This window comes from Brachyistius frenatus, unplaced genomic scaffold (genome assembly GCF_029030835.1).
Source record: "Brachyistius frenatus isolate BFR_SWC_R1_liver_20210118 unplaced genomic scaffold, ASM2903083v1 Contig_81, whole genome shotgun sequence".
Taxonomy (NCBI): domain Eukaryota; kingdom Metazoa; phylum Chordata; class Actinopteri; family Embiotocidae; genus Brachyistius; species Brachyistius frenatus.
Window position 1 is genome coordinate 1,294,460 of NW_027210680.1, and position 17,413 is coordinate 1,311,872.

Below are 17,413 nucleotides of genomic sequence, written 5' to 3' on the forward strand. Positions count from 1 at the left end.
CTATTAAAAGAAAATGTATTTGAATCCATGCAACGAGCACTTTCCTTACCGGTGATATTTGAGAGCGCCAGGGAGTCCATGGAGTCTCCAACACCCTTCTCAACCTTCCTCAGCTCATCAGCAATACACTCGAGGGAGTCCTCATACCACTGCCTGGTGTCTGGCCAGAAGGCCTGTCTTCCTGCCCCAGACTGGTCCTGGTCCTGGTCCAACTCCAGCTCTTGGATCTTTCTGGCACTGGCAGGGCCTGGATGACTCCCATAGGCCGAGTCTCCCAGCCCATCCTGCGACTGGGTCCAGTACATTTCAGGTAGGTGCTTCTTGTTCATCAATCCAGGGCTAAGGCTGTTGGCTCGGGATTGATTGGAAGTCTGGCTCTGGGTAGGGCTGGCAGGGTTGGGAGAGGAGGGGGTAATCCCTATTGATGTAGTATCAGGCTTCAGCCAGGGATCAGAGACACTTATTAGCCTGTTTCTGTCACTGGTAGGGCTGGGAGATTTTAGGGATGGTGGCTGAAGTTGGTGTAGCATCCCGCGGTCACCAAACTTGAGCAGGAGCTGAGTCATATAGTCCTCATGCTGGGCCCACTCCTCTGGATCTTCCTCTCCCCCGGCATCCTGCTCCTCCCGCTCCCTCCAGAACCTCTCCTCCTCCAGGCCGAGATGGGCCAGCTTACGCCCTACAATATCAATGTCGCCGTCAGCGTCTCCAGCACCCTCGCCATCCCCAAACTTGTGCTCAAAGGAGGGGACGATAGCGGGAGGATTAAAGAGCTGCGACTGTCTCCACTGTTCGGCAGGCCTGCTGCTCTTCCCCATGCGGACACTGCGCCGCGATTCACGCGAGCGAGCAGACTGGAATGCAGAATCAGACGAGTCTGAAGCATGGATGTCTTCCCCTTGGCTGCATGCCTTTGAGCAATAGATGTGGCCTTGCTTGGGTAGGAAGGGACATCCCAGCAAGGATGTCTTACACTGGGCACAACAGAAGCATTGGTCAGTGGCATGCCAGTGTACACCTTCGTAGGTCATCTGGGCATGATCAACACCTAATGGATTGAGTGAAAAGAAAAAAAAAAAGGAGCATCACATTATATATGTGGGTACAGTACTTCAAAAAAAAAAAAGATCCCGCGAATACATGCTTGCATAGATCTAGGGTGAAGTATAAAACGTCTATTGCGTCATTCTGATCCTGAGACGTTGATAATTAGAAATACTTTTTTCACCTTGCAAGTATACAGCAACTTACCAATGTTTTCACCACAGGCCTCACAGTACTCTGCATACAGTGACTCAAAGCACCCGCAGCAGTAGGGCCGTCCATCTTTCATGATGTACCGCTGCCCCCCGAGCATCGTCTCACACTCGAAGCAAGCGAAGTGCTTCATGTGCCAGTGACGACCTTCTGCTTCAGTGCACTCATCTGCAAAGATGATCTAAAGGGAAAACCACACTTTTGTTAATTCTGTGGATCTCCGAGGAATTGCAGTCGACATTGCCGTGGGTCATTTTAAAATACTTAAGCTCGTGCTACTATTGCTGCCACTTGCCTCATCACACGAAGAGCATCGTGGTTTGAGAAGCTCCGCGTGGTGTCTTCCGCAGAGGATCTTGTCATTTTGGTAGAAATAGATCAGATCCACCAACAATTCTTGACATGTGGCGCACACGAAGCATGCTGGGTGCCAGCAGGGGCTCGGTCCGGCTCTGGAGGCAAAAATTGCCATTTCACCACCGTTGATGCCTCCGCAACACTGACAAACACAAACAACAGATAATCCATGAGATTAATATTTCAGTAGTTCACAATGAAGACTGGTGGCTCATCGTCAAGCCAATAACATTGCTTATGCTATCCTTACTAAATCTGGTTCTACCTTGAGAAAGTACAGATGGAGATAAATACAGACACCGATGCATTTCAATGGCATTTCAAAGTAGGCGCGTGATACAGTGGATGCTCTTGACCCATGACCCCAACAAAGAAAGATAGTGCAGATAACTATTCAGAATATATAATTTGTTTCATTTGAACTGATGCTAAAACAGAAGAAGGCCGAACAACAGGTGATCACACTGTAAATGCCAAAGGACTATGATCCATTCAAAACACATCAGTGAATCCTACAATGATGACAATCCTTGCAGAACTGTCATCTTTTCAAGGATGACATGAATGCAGATTGCAATTGAATATTGATTGATTGCACTTGTAACATGATAACATGGGGAAGACACAAAACAAGTATTTCTATCCCGATGACTCAAACCCCAGAGCCAACGAGCTCAAACCGAAAATTCTTGGGTCTGTTTGACTTTGGTATCGAACCATCAATTATTCATTGGATGCTGCTGAAGAATTGAACAGCATTTTTGCCCTGTAATCTTAAACTGCAAACACTGGCTTTGGTCGACTTTTGGCAAAGATCGTATGACTCTGCAGAGATCATCAGAGCATGTCTGAACAAGCAGTCTTTATATAACTTAAGCGGAGTTATAAGACACCCGTAGGCATCTATGGGATAGCGTGCCCAGCTGTTAACCATTATTACCAGGGTGGACAGACCGGGGCCTTGGATACGGGGGGTGTTGTGTGTCCCTGGGAGTTAAGGCACCGGGAAACTGGAGCCTGACAATGTGTGTGTGTGTGTGTGTGTGTGTGTGTGTGTGTGTGTGTGTGTGTGTGTGTGTGTGTGTGTGTGTGTGTGTGTGTGTGTGTGTGTGTGTGTGTCCACTGGTGATGCAGTGAGTCAGCTCAGTGTGCGTGACCTTGCATCCTCTGTGTTAGCATCTGCGTTTGAGTGGTGACAGACTTCATCTGCCTGTTCGGGAGAGTTAACATGGCTGCACTTCATCTGCTCTTCCTGAATGCATGGTGGATGATGTGGTTCGCTCCCTTGTCAGTGCTGAATTTGGTGGAAGCCACATAACCCTAATATTTATTTTTGTTGCAATGAAAGGAACGTTTTCAGAAATATGATCAAGGACTTTTTCAATGTTTAAAAGAGCATCACCAAATCAACAGGGTAAGACACAAACCCGGTTTTCAGATTATAACCACTCTTATGTTTGTTCAGCCAACACATCAATGCCAAATGACTCTTTTTCCAAAAGTCTAAATTCCCAGAAAAATCTCTAAAAATAGCATCAATCTAAAACAAAAACTTTGCACTGTCCATTTCCAATTTCCCAGAAACAGTCGTATAACCAGCTGCATATATGCTGAGCCGAGTTACATGTAATTATTCCCGTAAATGTGCCATACAATGTGATTTGTTTGGAAGAATCTGGAGTTTACGACTCTGCAAGAACTACTTATTAACCTCTTCATTTTTTTTTTTTTTTTAAATTGCTGGCTGTCATGCTGCGCTCTAGATGGGTGGCAGGAAATCGGTTGGATTCCTCTGCTCAACTTAAACATGAGACTCCCAATCTCCCCGTTTCCTCTCTCTTCGCCCTAATGAGGATGTTTATGTCCGTGATTAAAACCTCTGTATTAGCTAATCAGGATTGTGCCTCGGGTTTGCCGTGCTTTGGGATTGGATAGCGGCTGTTAGCTGCATGTGATATAAATAACTTAAGACTCACCAGTTGGTTTCCTTGTAAGTGTTAGATTGTCAACTAGCTGTATGAGAGCATGATGCAGTGGCCTTCATTTGTGCATATGGATGTGTGTGTGTGTGTGTGTGTGTGTGTGTGTGTGTGTGTGTGTGTGTGTGTGTGTGTGTGTGTGTGTGTGTGTGTGTGTGTGTGTGTGTGTGTGTGTGTGTGTGTGTGCTCATGGGTGTCCACTTGTGGCACCTACATTTTCACAGCGGGTGTGTTGCAGAGCTCGGGGGAGGATCTTAGGTGTTCCTCTCCCCAGTGCCTCTCTCTTCCTCTGGGTGCTGAACATGTGGAGCTCCCTCTTCTCCTCCTCGGTTAAAGAGTGGCAATAACGCACCTGTCGGAAAAAAAATTTAAAAATTAAAAAAAAAACGCAATAGAAGAGGGGGATGAGTTGCCAAAAGAAAAGTACGGAAAGGTCAATTTGTGGCTAAAAGGAGAAGCTGATTCGGAGGAGAAAGTGGAACTCGGACTTCAAAACATCCAGCCATTACTGCTGATGGTCCAGCTTTCATCTTTGCATCCAACTTTGGGAAAGAGCATCACAAGAACTCCATATATGACAGGAGAAAGGTTCAATGAAAGCATCAAAGCTGCATTGAAAGGATGGCGTGAGCGAGACACAAACCCTCCCTCTGTGTTTAGAGATGGTCATGAAGGTTCAGATAAAAGACCAAGACTGTCCTAACAATCAGCTCAGTTTTTCTCTAAACAGCAGTAAACAATGTCGGTGTGCGAGCTCACACACACACACACGCACACGCGCACACGCACACACACACACACACACACACACACACACACACACACACACACACACACACACACACACACACACACACACACACACACACACACACACACACACACACATATTCACTGTCTCTCCCTTTTATACACACAGCGTGCGTCTCCCTCCTAACCACAGTTACGCAAGGAATCCTCTGTCAGTTTGCTACCTCAACCACCGGGTCAGCCAACAAACATCATAAAACCGCTCAGTCAAACACTGTGTTCGTGTGTGTTGAGTGCACCTATTGTGTATCTTCCATGTGTGTGCACAGAGACCACCTCCGTCAGTAGCCCTCCCCCCTCTGGTGATAACCCTCCACCATATCTCCTAATGTAAACTCTATTAACACAGATGTGAAAGGAGCGCTGGTTTACACACCATAAAGCTATTATACAGAAGAGGCAGGCATGTGCTTTACTGTCACAGGAGGAGGGTTTTTTTTTTTTTTTCTGAAGGGAATGTAGCTATTGTTTTAGCTTTACGAGAAAAGACTGGCAAGATTGTGGAGACTTTACTCAGCTGCTGGCTTTATTTGGGGTAGGGTGCCATTGAAAATCTTTTCTTTTGCAGTTGTTTTTATGCCTCAAAATAAAGTGATGTTTCTTACTTGTAGGAGAAACTGTTGTGGATATATTGTAATACCAGTACTGTTGAGGTTTCTTTTAAAAAAAAAAAAAAGGTATGCAATAATTCAAGTTTTTTTTTTTACATCTTGATAAATAACCTGCAGCTAATCTTTTTCTTTTTTTTAATCTCTCTCTCTCTCTCTCTCTCTCTCTCTCTCTCTCTCTCTCTCTCTCTCGCCCACTCACACACCCTGGGCCTGTTACTGGCTCTATCTCATTATCTCTACCTCGTTGTCATGCGGCGGCAGCTGGTAGAGGAGCTGTCGGATCCTGTGCTTCTCTCCCGGGCTGTTGACGTACGGCACCTTGTCCTCTGGCAGACAGGAGAAATACATCTGGATCTGGAGATGGGGACACGAGAATGAAATTTAGCAGAGTAGACAAGTGAAATCTTGGGAGGAGGGAGGAGGAGAGGAGGAGAGGAGAGGAGAGGAGGAAAAGGGCAGTTGGGTATCATTGGAGAGTGACTGCACACACGAAGCATCGTGTGTCCTTATTTTGTGACTCTGTGGGTCAAACATGTCGATCTCTATCCGATCACAGGTGCCTGACTGTGAAATCTCTCCGCACACAAGGAGACGGCACGCGGCTGGACATGGTAATGTTTGCCTTGGTTAATTTCCCCTGACAGGAGAGACGTGAACGAAATTTATTGTGCACTTCCATGAAAAACATACCAGGAAATATGCGAGACTGCAGTGTTTTCTGACTGAGAGGAACATGTGTATCTTAAATACACACTGCATGTGACAAAAAAACATAGACAGATGTTAGGCCACAGCATGCAGAACTACTAATCTGCTATTGTGGCACATGGACATGAATGTCTGCACACATAACCTTATTCGAACCTGAACTCCATGTGGTCAGCATCTACCTTTGAATATGTGCAATATGTTTTTTTGAGCTGTGATTTACAGTTTAAGCTGTTACCATACAAATACAAAATGGAAAGAATACACTGGAAGACATATTGTATCATTTTAAATGGTCAGATTAAGTCATTTTGTCCAACCTGCTCAGGCCTGAGTCCTGGCGGCACCCAAGCGTACTCTTCCAACGCACATCCGGAGTCGTCATCCGAGGTGGAGCTCCTCTTGAAGCCCACCGACATCTTCCCCATCTTTCCCCCGGTGCGAGCCTCCATCTCGGGGCCTCGAGGTAAAGGGCGCTCCCCTCTCTCACTGCGCTCCAGGTTCATCACACACGGGCGCTGTGAAAAAACAAAAAGGGCGGATTTAGGAATCCTATTTACCAAACTTTGTTTTTTTTTCATAGTTTCCTTTTTTACACAAAAATCTCCAGCTTTTACATTTTTGACACTGATTGGCTGGGAAGATGCTGATTTATGATTTTATTTTTGCACTTCCTGTAAATGCTTCCACATTTTTTAAAGGCCTGCAATCAGTCAACTGGCTTTAATCTGTGTTTATTATTCTTCCTCATAATTTAAAGACTATTTAGAGACATACTGCCTAGAAAATATGAGACAAGGAGAGAACAAACAGAGACGAGGGGACACAGCCACATTCAAACCTCTTGCGTCACACTTAAGAATAATTAATGTTATTTTCCGTCCCGTTGGTGCCTTTTTTTTTTCTTTTTTTTTTTTTAATCCATTACAGAGTCGTGCTTGATAAAGTATGCAAAATAGACCTTGTCCACTTTCAAAAGAAACTAATAAGATGTATAATGGAAAATCACAGCAGGTTTTTTCCAACACGTCATCAACAGGCAAACATCCACGACTCTGAGGATATAGCAGCACCATTGTTTATAGCAGGGTGTTAAAACGTCTGTACGTTCCCCTTTTAAGTGTGGAGTTGAATACACATTCGTGCATTTGCTTGATGTGCGTCATTGTAAAGTCATACATAATCAAGACCTTGTTAGGACAGTTATCTGTGTCAGCAAACGGGACATCAAGTGCTTTCAGTCGGTTCCTTTTAAATCAGGATCTGAAATAGCATGATGCAACAGATATTTCCAGCTGTTAGCCACCAAACATCTGTTGCTCTTTGCTATCAAGGGCTAAAAGCTATGAAACTAAGCAGGTTAACATGTTGCGCTCAACAGGGATTTACAGCTATGTGTGGGAAATCACCACTGCACACAGCATAATACACAATCCGTCCACTCACACCTGCAGCAGGAATCTACTTTTAGCAGCACTTTTGTTCTTCCTCTTTACAAGCCGATATCAGTCGGACTGATACGTGAATGGGGATGAATCAGTCGAGTCGCTGTGCGTCTCCCGCCTTCAGCAGTAGCCCTCTTATCTCACTGGCTGTGTTCTTCAGAGGCCTCTCAGTCTGATAAAACCGCTTTTGTCTCAAGGTGTTGAAAAAGCCACTTTTCATTGGCCCTGCTCTGCTCTGCTTCTTTGACATGCAAATCTGGGCCAGAATGGTCCTTGTTTGGTTGAAAACAGTCAGAAACTTCACACTGCCGCCCTGAAACTATGCAAGTTTGATCTTTCACACAGGAGCAGCACCACAGCACCCTCTGGGACATTAGGGTCTTGATAGCTTCTACTGACCGATAATTGTGTCTGTTAGTTACAGCTGTAGAGCAATCTGTTGAGTTCATTTAAAAGCTTGTGCCAGGTGATAGACCGTTTTTTTAAGGGACCGTACAAAGTTCAGTAGATGGAGATGGGCCTGAACTATGAAGAACTGCATGACCTTTTAATAAAATAATACCATTCCCGGAGTTTAGAATGATTTTGTTTTTTGTTTTTCTACTCTTTTTAACCCTGAGTTTTAGCTTGGGCTGGTGGAGTAATACTTTTTTCAAAGCTAAAATTACTATCATTTGGAAATTCACATTTCTACTTAGATTGTGTAAAGATACCAGATTGGTGAGCCCTGTTAAAATAACCTGAGGAAATATATCCTTGTTAGGTTTATTTAACTTTATTTTAATACTTTGGCATCATAGTCTCAAAATTAATGGCATTTTGTGCTTTTTTTTTTTCTAAAATCTTCTTCAAACATTTTTCATTTGTGTTGAATCCCCTAAGGAATGATGTTTACCTTGTCTTCCCTTCCAAGGTCAAAGGTTAGCTGCAACTGAACTCACAATGCAAACTCTGTAGGAGGCGGCTCCGTCCTCCACGAGATGTCAACTGCTGTCTGGTCAGTTCAACCTCCAGTCTTCCTACACCAGACCATGTAGTCAAACCCCAGTAACAAGACTGGGGATATATTAGCATAACCCCCCCCCCCAAAAAAAAAAAAATTAATAATAAAAAAATTAATAATAATTAGCATACAGTTCCATGAAGGCCAGGACTTCAAAACACTGAATTTACAGATTAGAAATGCTGTTTAAAAAGTCAAAGCACAGGTCTTATCACAGGACATAAAGGTATTGGAGTGTTGCTTTGTTCTTCAGTGACTAATCTATCAGGTTTTATGGTGGGACAGATAATGTTATCACTCAGAAGCTTTTCTTTACCTGTTCTACTTTATCTCATCTATCCCAGTTAAGACCAGTAAGTAGTGCAGTAATTTTTTTTCTCAACATTATTTTGTGCCACTATGAAGTATTAAGGGAACTCTGGTTGTGAGTTTGGTGGACGTTAGGAATAAGGGGCCAATGGGCCATTAAATTGATTGCATTACCAGGTTTCTTTGAGCATAAAGGAACGCGCCTAAAATATCAAAATGTGCTCCGCTGACTCTCATCCCACGAGTTCCAGGGGAAAAAGGTGACTGCAGATTCCTGAGCCAACATACACAGCAACTCACATTTCACCATGTCACCTCTTGGCAATCGCACAATGGCTGTCTTTGTCAAAAACAAAAACAAAATGTCCACCAATTCCTCCTCTAAACGCCGGGGGAGACGTGATGGGAAGAGGTTCAGAGGGGTTAAAAAGGGAAACTTCTCTTTGAAAAAGCCATTTACAGAGTCACAACATCGGGACTGTGTAAACAGGGGCCAGATGTAGCCAGCTTAACTTAACCGTGTGTGCCTCCCCCTCGCTTACCTGACACTTTTAAAGGGGATCTCCTTCACTGAGGAATTAGTAAACCAATCCTGTTATTTTCAATTGACCACAACCCCAGGCAAAGTAAAGGAATACTTCCTAAATTAGTGAGATGTGTGACTTTTACAGATTGTGCCAAAGAGTATCATATTCTCTGATGTTTATTAAAACAGTTACAGCTTGAATGACCTGCAGTTAATTTAAAGGACAAGACTTGAAGTGAAGAAAATGAAGTCTAATTTTCCAAAATTTGATGAGATTTTCTTTTGGAAAACCATTAAAATTGTGGAGTTCAAAGGCCGATGTCATTGCTCTTTGACTACTGAAGAGTGTTATTTTAAGGCCAAATGGGTGTCAGAGGGTGTGCAGGAGACTTCACACAGCTGGAGTGAGACCACCTGCACAGACACTATGAGGACTGCACACACAAGACCTAGACAAACACCCACACACACTTAATGAATAGAAAAATACACACGTGCAGGACCATCCTCATCAACAGATCTCAGTAACGGTGGAACTTGTGAAGAAGAGCTTTTAAAAGTCTTCTTCACTCAACAAAATCCTTCTGCTTTTGCGAGTTTCATCTATTTTTCTCTTACCTCCAGGAAAAGCATCTCTCTTTCCACCTTCGCATAAAGCTCTCATTCACTTCCACAATCCCAGCTCTGGCTTCATGTCTGCAGCATCAAGCCCAGCGGATCCACGCTCTAATCAGATCCAGATCCCACTCCGTCAGGAAGTATCAAAAAAAAAAACCAAACACACACACACACACACACACACACACACACACACACACACACACACACACACACACACACACACACACACACACACACACACACACACACACACACACCCTACCCCAACGTCTCAGTCTTTGAAAGTCAGCGTCAGCTATGAGGAGAGTTTCATAGAGAGCGAGTCTTTGCAGCTTGGGAGCAACTCGTTTAGCAATCCGAAAAAATTTTAAGGTCCAAAGAGCGAGGAGGGAGGGCAGCGAGGTGACGTCTCTTTCTGGACTGTCTCTGATCCCGCTGTGAGTGTGTGCTCATGGGACAGCCAAGCCTTGTCAGCCCCTCCCTCATTCCTCCCCTCCAGAGCAAATCGCCTGCCACTGCACTTCAATCACACACACACACACACACACACACACACACACACACACACACACACACACACACACACACACACACACACACACACACACACACACACACACACACACACACACACACACACACACACACACACACACACACAGGCACATACACACTTCAGAGTCAACACCCCAACCAGCCCTATCTCTACACCCCTTCCTCCACTAGTGTGAATCCCCCCCACCCCCCAACTTGGCTGCAGGATTCCTGAGCCAGATGACATGTCTGCTCTCTTTGTCTCTTTCAGTCTGTCTCTGTCTCTTTAAAACAATTTTGCCAAGACAACTTTTCACTTTTATCCTGACAGATTTAATTTGCTTTTAACTTAGAAAAAGCTCTTCTTTATTAAAACACCTTTCTAAAATGAAAAAAAAAAAGTGGGATTTTTTTTTTCTCTTATTTGCACATATTGCTGTGATTATGATCCATTTCACTCCTCTTTCCTTCCCTCCAAGAGGAAACTTCTATTTATAATGCAAGTGATGTGCTTGTGCGCTTGCTGCCATTAAAGGGGCCCCGGGGTCATCCCGACTGATGCATCTAATGTCATTTGCTCTAATAATGTCTCGTGAATTTGTACTCAGCTGCTGATTTGATCACGGGTGGTTAATGTGCTCTTGGTTCAGCTGCTCCATTATCTCAATAACAACAACAACAACAACAACAAAAGTTTGTTAAATACAGCTGTGATAATAATTTGTGCACAAACCTGGACCAAATTAGAGAACTTATGCTTTGATCATAAATGCTTTGTGATGATAATGAAGCATATATTTTACAAGTTGAGACAAATTATGATACTTTTAAAAGGACTTCCATTAACTTAAACCTGTAATGACTATTTTCTGGCCACTAAGTGGAGCAGGGGCAAGCTTTAAACACATCACTGAAATAAATTCATTAATTTAGTCATATTTGTGTATGCCTTAATATTTGCTCTCCTTTTAACTCGATACCCTTAAAAAAAATATATCTGGCTCTTTAGCTCCCAGTTGCTGACTTTGTCCGTCTGACAGAAAACCAAAACAATAAGCTAAAAGATGCTATAAAGCACAGTAAAGCTGACAGGAATTGTAAAGGTCATTGCTATGAGTGACCTCTTTCAGATACAAATATTGAAGTGCTCCACTGTTTATATTAAAAAACACTGATTACAGGGACTCTGTTTGCCAACAAGGTGACACTTTGACAAACTGTATCATCTTTGTGTTGAGGGCTATGAAAACCTTTAAAAGCAGCTAATCCATAATAAAAGCCCTCATGTCTTGTTGGTGTTTCTCGGGTTAAATATTGACCACGCTTCCTCTCAAATCACCTTCATCCATCTGAGGAAATTCTCACGCAGGGGATCTGGCCGCTCAACCTGTCGCTGACATCGCCACCCCCTTCCTATTTTGGAGATGTGAATGAGTGAGAGGAGAGGGGTCCCCTGTCCTCATCTCTCACTTGAACTAGTCACAATGACGTTATTGTCAGAGAACACTTCACCTCAGGAAACTCCCGGCAGAAGGAGCAGTGATGAGCTTTGTTCCAAAATGAGATATGTGAAAAGCTAAGCTTGGATTTAGAAATGATAACACGTAAAAAAAAAAGAAAGTTGCACCTAGCCGTCTGCGTACAAAACAAATTCACTGGATGTGCCTGGAGAAGCTGGATTTTATTATTTGGACAAGTTCTGCACCATCAGTCATTGTGAAAGGCTGAAAAGCTTCATTTAAAGAGTCAAAAATGACAAATGAGTTTACTCAATTGTCTGGCACACAAAGACGCCCTCTCCTCTGACAACCCCACAAAGTCACTCGCGGGGAGGGCAACAGAGCTGTTTGTCACATGCCAGATTACCTGTTACAAATGAGAAATGACTCAGTTAGCAAATTAGCTTAGGAGAGTGAGATAGAGAAAGAGATCCTCTGTGTGCTCGGAGATGGGACTGTCTATGTGCTCTGCCAACACGGCCTTCTTTCCTGGCATACCGACGCATATTTGAAATTGAGAGAGGAGACGGAGGAGCTTGGCAGTCCAGTCAGCGGGTAAACCTTTCAGAAAAGCTCTTAAGTTTTCCAGGGGTCTTGGCAGCGCTCTGCAAAAGCCACTTTGACTTTAACCCCAAGAAAGATGTGCATTAAGTTTCCCGAGATATTTCTCTGGAGATGCATTTCAAAAGCTCTGCAAATCTTACTTCAGGTGGATGGACGAGAGCTCTATTTTTGTGACACACACACACACACACACACACACACACACACACACACACACACACACACACACACACACACACACACACACACACACACACACACACACACACACACACACACACACACACACACACACACACACACACACACACACACACACACACACACACACACACACACACACACACACACACACACACACACACACACACACACACACACACACACACACACACACACACGGACAAGTACTTAATTCAGATAATGAAAACAGCCAACAAGTGGGTGAGGAATGCTCTTCGCGTGAATAGAGGACAGGTCCGAGGATGAGTGGCTTTAGCCCAGACAATAGGCAGATATCGGTCTTTCAGACTGGGCCCGGGCCTGTGGCCAGAGACCGATGGTTCTTTAGAAAACACAAAAGGACAGTTGACCTTGCAGTCTCCTCTGCTTCCTTCTGGAAGAGAGAAGAGGGTGCAGTGGAACAAAAAGTTTCTGAAATGATTTTTAGAGGAGTCTTATTGTTAATGTTGTAGGTTTGTTTGTGATTACTGTGAAAGATCATGATGGATAGAGTCACTCAACTTGCTTTGTTCTTCCTTTTTTGGAGGTTTTCTATGAGATTTTAAACTTGTAGGATCTTGATTTTACAGCAGACCTCTTAAGAACCAGAACTTCATGCCTCTTTATCTTTTTGTGACAATGTCGTTGTCGACATAAACACGATTATCCTGCAGCTTCCTTCCTTCACAATACCTTTGTAATGGGCCTTAGCCATTCTAAGGCAAAGACGTCATGTACCAGCCCTCTGCAGAACCGTTGGACATGTGCTGAATGGATGATGCACCGGTTTCATTCACATGCCCGAGGCTGATGAGCAGCAACTTACTAATGGAGGGTTTATGCAGTGACCTTTGACCCCAGCACTTAGAGCACAGAAATTGGCAGAGAAATCGCAAATAGCTAGGATGTCTTTAAATGTGACCTTTTTTAATGTTAGAAAATGGAAAGTATTCTGTGTCATTCTTTGTTTTTCTTTTACAAGCAGCTACATAAGACAGAACTTAATCCCAAAGCAAGGAAACTTTCTGATTTTAAATGAAAATGAAATGACCACAGCACGAATTTGTAACTATTTAAGACTTTTTTTTTTTCTGTTTCCAAATTCTTTGGCTGATACCCAAAGAAATAAAGGACATTATTGGCCGCAAATATCAGTCTGACCCTAAATTCAGTCAGAAGTCAGAAACGATTTGAACAGAAACCTTTTGATCAAGTCCTTCAAAGGAGTTTCTGAGCAGCGTTTTCTTTCCTTGGCAAAAGCTTTGGACCGGGGTGCAGACAAGATCTAGTGGCCTTTTCTATACTTGAAACCCAAGACCAAGTCTAGACTAACTGAGCACACACACACACACACACACACACACACACACACACACACACACACACACACACACACACACACACACACACACACACACACACACACACACACACACACACACACACACACACACAGCACACTTACTCACTGGTTCTGGCTGCACATGTTATCTATCTATTGGAACACAACTCAACTGGTAATTTGGCCTTTTCTTAACCTTTATTTTGGAGGGAGGGTTTACTAAGCAAACACACTCTTCTCCAGCAGTGTGGTGCTCTGTTTTCATTTATAACAGTCATTCACACCTGGAATCAGCCAGCGGCATTTCATCCCCAGGAGGCAAGAAGCGGTTTAACTGATTCCTAAGAGCGCAGATATCAGGAGATACGTCCCTTACGTTATTTACAACAGAAACCGACAAGGACATGTCTCATCTCGTAGCAGGACAGTTTGTCATAAAAGATGAACTCAAACAGAGCATGGAGACCATTCCTGATATTAAAGTAGCGTATAGTGCAAACACATGATGAAATGTACAAGATTGTGCAAATAGCGAATGGGATTAAAACCAACATTGGCTGTTCAGGCAACAATTTCTTGGAATCTTTTTTATTTTTAATGTTCATCCACATTAATTAATTCTGGTAAGACAAAGAATCGCCCACATCTTAAGGCAGAAACATTTAACTGTTCTAGGCAAGTCATGAAGAAGAGCCTACAGGAGACTTAATCAAGTTGTTTGATGACCAAAATACACCAAAGAAATACGCTTTGGGAGTGGATGCGATTGTCAAACTGTTGGATGTGGACCCCCGATTCTGATGAGAGCAAGGGGGTTGGAAAATTTGCTTCTAAAAGTGCTTTTCAGATCGTCAAACTGACGTCTTGAGCAAAACATTCCACTACTTTTTAACTCACTGTGACAAGAAAAGTCCTGAGAAAGTTCCCAACACAACAAGTAACACCACAGAAGTAAAACAGACAAGCCCGGGCAAATAAATCAAAATCTGAAAGTGAAACATGCTTATGGGGGGCAGAACTGTTCTCTGGGATTTATGATGCACTTCTGGGTCATAATGCTTAATATAATAAGGTGTTGTTTATACTGAGGCACCAACACTTACTTACACTTACAAGACAAATCCCTGTCACGTAATTTGACTTGACAAATAAAGCCACATGTGTATACAGTGTTCGTATTAGTGGAATCCTAAGATCTATGATACAGGATTTGTCACTCACTCACTCCTCATCAGGAGTAACTTCCTGCACCTGTGATGTTCTCCCTCACCTGGTGGCAATCAGCCTGATTGGAGGTTATATTATGAGGTTGGTTTGATGCACAGTTGTCTGTCTCAGAGGGTCAACACCTTCGGTTGGGTCTCTGATGGGTTTGGTGTGTGTTTGCTTTTATTTTGGGGGTGAGAGAGAGAATGTTTTTTTTGTTTTTTTCCTTTATTGAAATTGGAAGGTTGCTGTCTCCAGCTAGCCCCAAATTTGAATTTCTGTTCACCTTTCCCAGTGACTGCCAACTTTGTTTCGGGTCCATTTCCTTTGTTTTCTATTATTTTTGATGAACTTAGTTTCCAGTACGTAAATGGACTCTCCTTCACAAGTTTCTTTTTTGCCTCCTCCCCCTGTACCTTTTTGTTAGTTTCCCACCTAGCCAGTACATTAGCCTAACACATCCGCACAATGATTAACAAGCCAGCCGACACAAATACCAGATTTACATCAAGACCTCGGGTCCACGTCCCAATTCGCATCCATTGAGTTTCCCCCCCACCCCCATTCATGCCGACTCCTCTCAGCAGCTTTTCACACCAGGAAATGGATCTTTAGCCCTCTCTGACAAGGCCCACCAGTTTGACTCGCTGCTGCATATCAGGTCTGTGGACCTGCTGCTCAGTGGTCTCGACAGATCGGTGTTAATATTCGTTGACACTCACCGGCCGAGTGTGATTTAAGTTTGTGGTCATAAAGTCCCTCTGCTGAGATTTGTTAACTACTGCAGGGTGTCACCGGCACACCTTTGGGACAATAGAAGTGGCAATAAAAGTGCTATAAAATGCAGGAAATTGTCATCTCTGATTGGAGCATTAGTAGAGATTGGATTGGGAAGCTTCAGGTTAGGATCTTCTTATTCACAATCCTACATTTACCAAAGAAAATGCAGAGGGAAAAAAAAATCCACTTGTGATGTTGATCTCTCCATATTTAGCCAACTATTAGATGCGTTGCCGTGAAACTTTTTACAGATCCTAACTTTTGAGATCAGAATTTTCATCTAGTCACCAGTCAAAATCTAAACTTTTCCAGTGAACTATCTTAACATCTACTGAACAGTTTGGCAAAAAAAACCCCCCAAAAAACAGTATTGATATTCAGGGTTCCCAGCCTTATGACTTCGGTGATTAGCCTGACTTTTCATCGAGTGCTTTTATCCGGTTAACTTTAAGATGTCTCTAATATTTTGGTTTATGAACAAATGCCTGCAAAAGTAACGCCAGTCTCAAATTTTAGGGCTAACATGCTAAACTATGACAGTGAATGAAGTTAGCATTACCACTAGGAGCATACTGGCTTGTTACATCGTAGCATGCAGCTCAAAGCACAAGTACACCTTCACAAAGCTTGACTCTTGGCCTTGTGTTATTTTTAATTGACAGTGAGGATCTTAGGACAGTAAAACATTCCTGAAATTTTGACTAACTGTACCAAAACACCATCTCTACTTAATTCAGTGGAATTTAGCTCCTTGACTAGACAGAAAACCTTTGCACACGGAGCTTGTCTCTGCACTCAGTGTTTTCGCTTTGTTGCTCACAGGATCAATAAAGCTATTTGAGTTTGGAAACCAGAGCTGACTTCATGCACCAGATGCTTTTTTAAATGTACCATTCATTCCTTTTCCAAAGAGTCGGCATCTCACTTTGGATAAATCATTGCAAAATGAAAATAATTGCCGCTTCAATACAGCTACTGTTCGGCCTTACATTTGTATCTGTCAATCTTTATTGTGCACTCGGCTCTGCCTATATCCCTGCACATGTAGCCAATTATTGTAACATTCAAGTGGATTTTCTGTAAATCCCGTCGCTGCTCAGGAGCTGATTAGAGTATGTTGAGAACTGATGCTATTTCAGGGCTTGTCAAAAACAGCACAGAGGCTTCTCCTCGACATTATTACCACTATTTTTCATTATTTGGCAGAGTCAACCTCATTTAAACTGCCTACTACGTGCCATTACCTGAATCCCACTGCATACAAGTCCTCAATGTCCCTACAGGCTAAAATGCCTTGCCAAGCCAAAGTATCCTCTTGGATTAAAACTCTGTTGAGGGGTTATAGAGAGACAACTGACAATGGATGATTAAATGAAATGAATTACTGTATTTCAAAATAATGATTTAAAGGTCTTTGTAATGTTTTTCAAAGTTTCAGTATGCACCCATGCATATTACACTGAGCAATCACTCTAGAGCTGCACTGTACATACAGTACTTTACATCACTACATTATATCTGCTGTACTGAAAACAAAAAGACATCTTCTAAAACCTGCAATTTCTGAGGATTATCCTGGCTCATTGTCGCCAAAACAAATCCTGTTAGGAATTTGGTCTGCAGTGCTTCTATAGTGCAGT

At 43.1% G+C, this 17,413-nt stretch overlaps 1 protein-coding gene across 2 annotated transcripts in view; it reads right to left on the minus strand.

Annotated features, from left to right (window-relative positions):
• Positions 1 to 17,413, minus strand: part of LOC138627105 (prickle-like protein 1) — a 28,964-nt gene that overhangs the window by 1,949 nt on the left and 9,602 nt on the right. The window contains exons 1-7 of one of the 2 annotated variants that reach the window (XM_069709203.1): positions 9,624 to 10,148; positions 6,043 to 6,240; positions 5,255 to 5,368; positions 3,808 to 3,945; positions 1,553 to 1,756; positions 1,252 to 1,438; positions 50 to 1,048 (exon numbers count right to left, since the gene is read on the minus strand). In XM_069709203.1, coding sequence (XP_069565304.1) covers positions 50 to 1,048; positions 1,252 to 1,438; positions 1,553 to 1,756; positions 3,808 to 3,945; positions 5,255 to 5,368; positions 6,043 to 6,240; positions 9,624 to 9,638 — 1,855 coding nt within the window. In that variant the 5' untranslated portion in view covers positions 9,639 to 10,148. Of the gene's footprint in view, positions 1 to 49; positions 1,049 to 1,251; positions 1,439 to 1,552; positions 1,757 to 3,807; positions 3,946 to 5,254; positions 5,369 to 6,042; positions 6,241 to 9,623; positions 10,149 to 17,413 lie in introns of those variants that run through there. The other variant, XM_069709204.1, reaches the window with a different exon arrangement.